Below are 10,103 nucleotides of genomic sequence, written 5' to 3' on the forward strand. Positions count from 1 at the left end.
TCTTTCTTCAGGCAATTCTCCAAGAAAGCGGGGGGGGGGGAATCACCTGATTGTACGCATTTTTTCGCCATGAAAACCGATATAAAAATTATAGATTCGATTTTATACAAATTAAAATAATATACTCCAATTATTAACACGAAATTACAAAACACTTGAAAAAGAAATGTTTTCGAATTTTCACCTATGACTACGCACGTGTCGTAAATTTTACGAACAAACAACCACGTAGTGCAAAAATTCAATTAAGAATAAAAGATGTCACATAACTTCCTGTTGACACATTGTATCAGTTGAGGAAAGGATGAAGGGAGGAATAGAAATTATTTTTAGGCGTGACATACGAAAAAAGTCCATTAAAAACCAATTTTGTCATAAAATTTGAACAAACGAAATAATAATTAACAAGTTTATTAAGATAAGGAAGCTTCAAAGGCTTATTAAGCTAAGCAAGCTTAATAAGGAAGCAAGCAAAAAAGAGATTGTCGTTTCAATAGTTAGCGTTGTTGATATACGTTCGGGCTGAGAGCTTGGCATCCATTTGGCGTGCATTTAGATGCAAACAAGTTCTCTCCATAAGGAAAATGGTGTTTTTTTTCTTAACTTGCTACAGAGTATAGCTTTTCAAAAAAATTTCAGAATCTACATTTTGAAACAAAACATTTACATTTGAACATATTTCTCAGCTGAACTACTTTTTAACATCACGCTTATGATTTTTAGCATTTCGCTATATTCATGTCTTATTCAAGATAGTTTTGTTTACGGAGAATTAAAAAAAAGAAATTCCCTCAGTGACTTTTATTAAGCATGGACTTCATTGATGACCATCACGAATACTGTTCCGCCGGCTACGATCCAGAAGATATTGTCATTACTGGTGTAGCCGGTCGTTTTCCAGAATGTCATTCTGTCGGAGAACTATTCGAGGGTCTCATGAACAAGAAACAATTGATTGTCTACTCTGATGAACGCTTTGAAAAAGGTAACACAATTTTCCTTCTTTATTTATTTTGTTTTTAGTCTTCTATAATATGATCAAAAACGGAATTTTGCATGGTACTACAAATATTTAAAAAGCAATTAAATAATCAGCTGTGCATTTAAGAAATCAGGGCTCGAAAAACCGACCGTCAGCCAGTCCTCGGCGGTCAAAAATTCTCCGCGGACAACGAATTTCTCGAATGCAACGTCCGCGCGGGCGGCCATTTTCCTATCTTAACCTTTGTCATTTAAATTATTTCATAAAAGAAATAAATTATTTCATAAAAGAAATACTAGGTTACTATTAGCAACCTAGTGTGTTGCCCTTCCTATAAGCCAACCTTCTTTTTCCCCCAATTGTAACTTATTTGTAATTTTTCTTTTGTATTTCGGTATTTTTTTTCTTCGATTTTAAATGCCGACACTGAGGAAAATTTTTCATTCTAGAACAGAAACCATATATGCCAGCTTATGCGTCAATAGTATTTAGTATTAGTCTTAAAAGAATTACATTTTTCTGCGACTCAGAAATTATTTCAATGAAATTTCATGACAAAGCAATCACCAGTTTCACCTAATTTTAATTCGAAATGAGAAATGACTAACATTTGAAAATATTGTATATAACTTTATAAATATGTTTTATAAAATTAGAAATATAACTACTTTCATGTCTTTCTTTCGAAGGTGCTGCAAAGCTGCCATTTAGCTCAGCAGGTGTTATCTCAGGTCTAGATAAATTCGATGCCGATTACTTTTGTGTTCCATATGAAGCAGTGAATGCCTTTGACCCAGCAACAAGAAAAGTTATCGAGATCAGCTATGAAGCCATAGTAGATTCTGGTTTGGGCATTTTGTTTTTCAAATATTTAAATGTCATTTGTTGTGCAATTAAAAAAAAAGACAAATTACAAAATATAAACTTAGCTCAAAAATAGTAACTACTAATGACAGTAAGGATAGTTTCCGGGTTTGTTCTTTAAAAACTTAGCTCAAAATATAGACTTAGCTCAAAAATAGTAACTACTAATGACGATAAGGATAGTTTCCGGATTTGTCCGTTATAAATTGAGCTCAAAATATAAACTTAGCTCAAAAATAGTAACTACTAATGACGGTAAGGATAGTTTCCGGGTTTGTCCGTTATCTGTAGAAGAGACAATAAAATTACTAACAACTTATTAATTGTTTAACATTCTACATATATATCTTCGTACTATTGTACAATCGTAGTAATATTCTTTCCATACTTCAATTACTCTTCTTAAGTTATGCAAATTTTCTACGCAGATTTTTTTTCTCCAAATGTTTTGCGTAAAAAAATTCGATAATAAATAGATTTTCCAAATGGTGTCAGAATATTTAAAAACGTTTTTTTATTAAAAAAAAGTCTAAAAGAAAACACACTTAAATAAGTTTAAACAAAAACTGATTGTTTTGAATGATCAAAATATCTTAAAAGGTAATAGAATTTAGATTTTTATGATTTATAAAAATCCTACCTGATTTGTATTTCATGTATATTCATTTAACAATTAACTTCATATCCTTTTAACAATTGACATTTAACGTTTAAATTATCCAAGACTTAGACAAGCCATTTTGAAAAAAGATTTAAGAAACCAGAAAAATGAACGTTAGTAAGAAAGTTTTTCAATGCAAGCAATAAACAATATCTGTTTCAGACAATTTATTTCGGGACCAGAATTAAAAAAAATACAAAATAAAAATTCGCTAACTTAGTTTAAAATTTAAACTCTTTATCGTTTTGTAATTTTCGAACGCAACGACCTATAGGAGGTGTTGTTATTTGAGACGAATTCCTGCTAGCAGAACAGGATTATCAGTTGCACTGGAGATTTCTTCAGAGTAGCATGGTAATGCTCCTTCTTTATTGTGGCTTATTAAATTTAAAAAAGAAAAATGTATGGTATTCTTTCGTATGCATGTGAAAATAAAATGGAATATATTTTTTTTTAAAAGAAGGAATGGTACAGTTAAAAAATAAAGTTAAAACCTAGTGCCTGAGAAATCGCTCTACTAAATTTAATTATCTAGTGTAAATGGTCTATTTAAATTTTACATTCCATGCTTTTCTGTATAACATTAAAATCAAGCAGTAAAGCACACACAAGCACTTAATGTTATACCATTTAATTTTGCAAAAAATCTTTTTGACAAAAAATTTTATCAAAACATGTAAAGTTTCAATAAAAATCCTTATTTATAAACTAAAACACGAGAAATAAAAAATGCTTACGACGAAAAAAAAAACGATTCTAAAATTTCCTCACATTGAAATAAAAAAAACTTTCACATCGTTTCTTTTTTCTCGTCTTAAAGTTCTTAATCAGACGTAGAAAATCATTCTGTAGAGAACTATCATCATAAATGTAACTTAAAAACAGAATAGCTGAATTCTAGTTGAAATTATTTTTTCAAAATTAAAAAATACTTACCAAGAGAACGATAAAAAATTATTAAAAGTCAACAAAAATGATACTATTTCAAGTAATTTGGATTATTCTCCATTGTTGTTTTCCGAATTATATATATCCAGAAATATATACTATTCTATAAAGAAGAAGAATATTCTATAACTATTACAGTTCTGAAATCACAGTCATTCAAGTAAGCAAAGTTGACTTCATTTTAATTTATTTTAAATGTGAGTTCTATAACATATAATTTATTTAAACTGAGTGCATGCATCTAGCCTCTGTTGTCGCCAATGTCTCAATTTTAAAATATAGTTTTTTGTCAATAAATTTTCTGATATTTTCATATGAAGGATAGTATTAAGTTCGAGAAAATTTCTGTTTAAAAAAGTTGTTAAAAATTATAATTATTATTAATATTCGACAACAGGAAGGTTTTAATTGAATGTGGACAATTTTTTTAATTATGTTAATCTTTTAATTATGTTACTATTTTATAAATTATGTTTTTAATTACTTAATTCATTTAACAGTATTTAGGAATCTATAAATATATGTTACTTATGATCGTTGCGGAATAACCTATACGCAATATATGTAAATAAAATATATTTTTAAAATTGCGCATTATCTATTAATTGCATTTATTATTCTAATATTGAAAGAGTATCAAGGTATCTATGACCTCCATAATAAATGAAGTATTTACGGACTTTTATATATATTAAGGAATTAAATCAATTTTTCACGTAGTTTAGGATCTCATCTCATTGCAAAAAATGTAATTTAATAAATATTTTTTTTTTATAATAAATGCTTCTAGCAATGAAATAAACGCTTTCAAACTCAATTTTTTACATAGTTTCACTCAAACTTGTTTGAAGACTCAGGTAAGCTCTAGTTTTTCAGTCTAAACTGATAAAATAGAGAAACACAGTCAATACTCACAACTTTAAGTGGCGTACTTTTTTTGGCTACGATTGGCGTCTTTACCGTCTCAGTCAAATTAAGAAACTTTTGGACCGCTTCATTATTAAGAAATTTCACGATAATAGCCTTGAAATATCCATTTGCCAAGATGAGCTCATAATTTCTTCATAAAACACCAATGCAATAGCCCTTAGCAGCTTCTTAATATTGCATTTCCAAATTGTCATTACAATTTTTAGTACTCTATGAATTCTAGAAATTCTTATTACTTCTAGAAATCTGATCATCTTGTTTTGTATCATCCGGTATAATAAAGGGTGGTGAATACTGAACAATATTTTGTATTGCAAAATTACACCAATTTTCCAGTTAGTTTAAAAAATAAAATAAATTTTTTTTTTTGAGATTCACTCGTCTTAAATGAAAATCCCCTCTCCAAATTTCGCATGCGAAAAATACTCTGAATAAATACTAAATAGAAAAACAGAAATTTATTCGAACTTCTGATTACAATTTTATGATAATTACTTGTGAGATAAGGAATGATTTAAATACATGGAGAGGAAGAAGAAGATATTAGACACACAATGATATCAAGTATTTATTTGTATTCAAAATTTTAAAAAATATTAGTTTGACAGATATTCAGCTAACATTGGAGGATCAATTGAAAAGTAAATGGCAGCTTGATTTTCATATAAACGTGTATATCAGTTAGACAATAAAGTAGCACAGGTATATATAGATAACATATAAATAATAATTGAAGCTCCTTTGTCAGAAATGGCATCGGCATAGTTCTGAAATCTTAATTCATTCATCCATGGCAAATTTTAGGGTCCTTCTAATAGATTACTATTAGAGAATAAGCATATATAAAAAATATGTGGGATGAGTGTTGAATTAAAAAAATATTTCTGACCACCCAATAACCATTCAGTCAGATCTTTCTCTCTTAATAAATAAATTCTAATAAACCAGCTAATTATTTCGATCTTTCAGATTTTTGAAGGAGCAGTCTTACTCGTTTTCACAAAAATGAAATGTTTAATGAGTTTATTAAACTAGAGTCGGCCAAAATAATCAAAATAAAAAGCAACAAAGAACAAAAATACTCTTTTATATATTTAAAATGAAGAGGATAATGTATGCACTTTGTATTTGAACCCTAATCGAAATCTTTGTTACCACAAAAAATGACAACTATTTGTTTACCTACTATAAAGAACCCCTTTTATTGCCTGTTATAAAATTACTGAGTTGATAAAGTAAATACGTAGATGCAATACTTGATCGAAGAGCGAACGAAGCAAGACATTTGTGAAGAAAATAAATGTGAGCCCTTATTGGAGTAAATGACTAAAAATCATCATTTTTTCAAATCAAGAAAATGCATGCACATCAACTGCCACCAATTGCCAAAAAAAAATTAATTTGCTATCACACATTAAAGTTTTGAAAATAACAAGACAGTGGCATGAAAGAAACAAATTAAAATAAAAACGGAAGCTGACAATTACACATAAACTCCGCCAAGCCACTACATAATATTTAAAATCTTTCTTCATGTATACAAAAAGCATTTGGTTCCTTGGCGTTGTTAGTTGGTAGTTGGCGTTAACAGGTACAGATACGGATGAATCTCAGATAAATTTTAAGCACATAATATCAGTTCTATTTGTGAATAAAAAAAAATTTCTACCATAGGTAACATATTTATTTTGATCCATTTGAGTTAGCTATTTAATTGTCGCTAGTATATACCGATGCTGACGTTTCCCAGAGCAATTTTAAGCATTAAACATCAGTTCTCTTAGTAAACAAAATATTTATGTCTTGCAAAGATATTGTTTTAATTTTGATTCATGATGATAAGAAATATATTATTTTAATTTTAATAATGCATCTGTCGTAATAATCACATTCTTAAAAATACATTACTTATTTGTAAATAGAAATTAATAATGGTGCAATAATTTCGTTTACAACAATTTTTGTCTTTAAAATATGTGCCGTCCATTTCTGAAAAAAATTGACTATATAAAGAAAGAAAAAAACAGTCATAGATATATATTATTTACGAGAAATGAATCACAATACTTAGAAAATAGAGAAGAAAGTAGTTAAATCTATGTATTAGATACATAAATTTGAATGCTTTGAGATTCATAACGATGGCAAAAAAGTATATTAGTAACTCATTTCTTAAACTCAGCTCTGTTTAAGTAGCTTCTAGTGGTAGATGTTAAAAGCGATGAACTAGATCATTTATTTTTCTGGAATAGCAAACGATAATAAATTACAAAACGATGGGTGATCTAGTTGTGCCTTCTTTATTGGTGTATTTCTTAAGTGATTTAGTTACGCCACCGATACTTTTCAGCTTTGATTTGTTCTTGAGTATGATGTTTGTTTTATGGTAGAACTGTTATGTTTAAGATTATTAAAAAGCTGTTAAGTTTTAAACTTTAGTATTGGTAGTTTTTTCAAACAGAGTTTTGTTTTAATTATGTTCCAGTTCATGCTTTAATATTTCATTTGTGTTTTTAATCGGTTCTAGTTCGTGTTTTAACAGTAGACATCGGTACTTAAGAAGTTTATATAATTATAACGACAAATAGAGAAAAAACACATAGCATAAATAGCGATCGTTGATGAATATGCTTAGACATAAAAACGAAATTCCAAAATTCTTTCTAAATCAAACAATCTGTCTGGGTAAGTCAATTGAATGAGCAAAATAGCTAAACTATCAACTCCAATAAACAAAATATAGTTTTATTTATGTTAATTTAATCAGAAATTGAGAAATACTCCTTGTACGAACTAACTTACCTGCAGTTTGTAGCCAAATACTCTAAGCTACGGTTAATGGTAAGTAGACCTAATGCAGAAACTAAATTTCTTAAATCTTCAGCCACAATTTTCAATTGCATTTTTAATTGCTGAATTTATCTAAATCTATGATCTACAAAATTTTGACACAAGACCGAAGTCTTATGCTGGAGCAAAGCATCTTGAATCGTATCCATATCCAAATCTCTCTAAGCCACAAATTTGAAGAAATCGTCCTTTGTAAATGTTTATTTAGATTTTATGGTCAAAGTTAAAGTGATATTCCACTACGTTAACGTTTTTTACTTACGGGCTTTTTGAAAAATCTCTTTATTTTCATCTACGTAAGTTTGTTACTTTTTCACGGGCGCATGCGTATTTTTCCAAAACGGACGCATGCGCAATTATTTCAAATCTTACGTACGGGAGAGCATCGAAGCTAACAGAAATTTGCGAAATCTCCCTATTTTCAAAGTACTAATTTCTGGCATCATAAATTAGCGTGTACAAAGAGAAAGTTAAACTCACAGGTAAATTTTATTCAGACAATTGAAAGGTGGAAGTCATAGAAAGTAGAAGCGAAACAGAACCGAAAGGAATATAAAAACCTTATTTGACGTCTTTTCGCCGTCTTTTTACATTCCAACTTAAATTTGCCTCCCAAACGGACATTTTCTACTGATTCTTATGAAAGGTACTTTTACGTATTTTTCTCACCGTGTTACACGCCAAAAAAAAGTGCTCACGTTTCGCGTGCTTTGACTTTCCCAACCTATGAACAAGGAAACTCTTCCACTGCCACTGAGCTATCTCACCATCCGCCAACTTCTCGTGTTTGAATAATAATACAAATTGTGAAATTTGAGAAATTTACCTATTTCATTTTCTCGATTATAAGCTTTACCAATAATAATAAATAATAACCAATTTTTTTCTATATCACTATATATTTTTCGTATAATTTTGATTTATGTAAAGTAAAAAAATATGTGCAACAATTTCAATAGCTTTTTTTATTGCTTCAATTCAATATATTGCAGTAGTAGTAGTATTACGTTATTTACGTCACACTGAAGCTGCACAATGGGTTATTGACGACGATTTGGGAAACAACCCTGAAGATGATCCGAAGACATGCCATCACAATTTTGATCCTCTGCAGATGGAATGATCCTCCACTTCTGTAGCACGACGACCTTCGGGTGAAGTCGAGCTCTTTACGGTAGAACAGTCAGCACATCCTGTGTTCCTTCGCAGGCTAATTAAAATGGTCACCCATCACTTAGCTCAGTCAGCTAACCGCTGCCATGCATGCTTGAGAACGGTTCTCTACAGGGAACCGGTGTTATAACGATCAGTCCACTGCTGGACGCAATTCAATATAATTAAATAACTCTCTTTTAAGGGTATAATATTTGTAAACAACACTCTCAATTAACTTGATTTATTATTAACTTATAAATTTAAAACGTTTCATGTATGTTCTTTCCTCAATTGCTTTAAATTATGTTGTAAGGTATCGCAATACTTCCATTGAAAATTATCGTTTTTATAAAGTTCCAAAAAAATAAATAACCTGATTTGCCTTCCTTTGCATTATTATTATTTACTATCAGCTATTGTTTTACAGATTGAAACGGAGAAATAAAGTTTGTTTTTATCTCTCTCTTAAGACGTAGGAAGAATTTCCGGTGGTGGCAGGAGCATCTTTCAAATAGGATTCTGTCAACGATTTTTGTTGTTTTACGCCTGACAAATATAAAATTATTTTTTTCGTTTCAATCTACATGAAAAAAAAATTAGTTTTTAAGACTTTTCCTCTAATTTCCAGTTTTCTTTTTGTTAATTTCGCGCATACTAGTTAGTCACTATCGTAAAGTGGTAAAGTTTTTGATAGGTGATCAGGAAAATAATAAAACTCGTAATTTTATCGGGCATTCATATCTAAATGAGATTGGAGTGCTCAAGTTAATTCGAAAGTGGTTATAATTTTGATTGCCATGAACGTTATTTGGTAATAAAATGACAACATTCTGCTTCAGAAAGCAATTTAAAAAAAATAGAAAACGATTAGAAAACATGATCACCACGAAGCAAAGGTTTAGTAGTCAAACAGGTTCCTCTCTCATCGTCACAGATATGAGACAAAATTAAAATATTGTTTTATTTTCAGGTTTTGATCCAACAAGTTTGAGAGGAGCAAAGATTGGAGTGTATAATGCGACAACAAACGATGATTCTCAACTTCTTACACTGAGCGATGAAAAAAAATTAACTGGATTTTCTTGGTTGAGGTGTCTACATGCTAACAGAGTGTCGTATGCATTCGATTTCTTGGGTAAGTTGTGAAATAAATAATGTATTGCAAAATACATGTTATGCAAGTTTTTCACATTTAAGCAATGAAATAAATTTTTATATCACACCATCTAAATATCCATTCTCTTTCTACGAGATAAAAAAATAAACAACCAATAATTCAGTATTCCGCAATTATGCACAAAGCTGAAAAATAAGTATAACAAAAATTTAAAAAAAATTTTAAAATATAAATATTTACTATATCTGTTGTAAGAGCATTCATTGTATTTTATTTAGTGAAGAATATTTGCCTAAGCTATCAAAACCCTCTTCCCATAATCATTTTCTTCGCTTCTAAACAGGTCCTAGCTATTCAGTGGACACAGCTTGCTCCTCGTCAGCTGTTGCAATTTGGGCCGCCATGAAGGATCTAGTAGAAAACCGAGTAGAAGCTGCTGTGGTAAATGCTTGTCAACTGGACATGAACCCTAACATCACACTAGCGTATTTGAAACATGGCATCTGTTCTCCAACGGGATGCAACAGCATGCCGTTTGATGCAAACAGTAAGTTAAACAACTCCTTAAGGTTTCTTAGGACAAGCGCCCAGATAAG

At 30.0% G+C, this 10,103-nt stretch overlaps 1 protein-coding gene across 1 annotated transcript in view; it reads left to right on the top strand.

The window, feature by feature from the left end:
• Positions 1 to 442: 442 nt before the first annotated feature.
• The window catches only part of LOC107441937 (fatty acid synthase), a 67,561-nt gene continuing 57,900 nt past the window's right edge, over positions 443 to 10,103 (top strand). The window contains exons 1-4 of the mRNA XM_043048093.2: positions 443 to 985; positions 1,672 to 1,827; positions 9,361 to 9,525; positions 9,851 to 10,054. Coding sequence (XP_042904027.1) covers positions 811 to 985; positions 1,672 to 1,827; positions 9,361 to 9,525; positions 9,851 to 10,054 — 700 coding nt within the window. The 5' untranslated portion in view covers positions 443 to 810. The remainder of the gene's footprint in view (positions 986 to 1,671; positions 1,828 to 9,360; positions 9,526 to 9,850; positions 10,055 to 10,103) is intronic.

This window comes from Parasteatoda tepidariorum, chromosome 7 (genome assembly GCF_043381705.1).
Source record: "Parasteatoda tepidariorum isolate YZ-2023 chromosome 7, CAS_Ptep_4.0, whole genome shotgun sequence".
In the NCBI taxonomy this organism is placed as follows: Eukaryota; Metazoa; Arthropoda; class Arachnida; order Araneae; family Theridiidae; genus Parasteatoda; species Parasteatoda tepidariorum.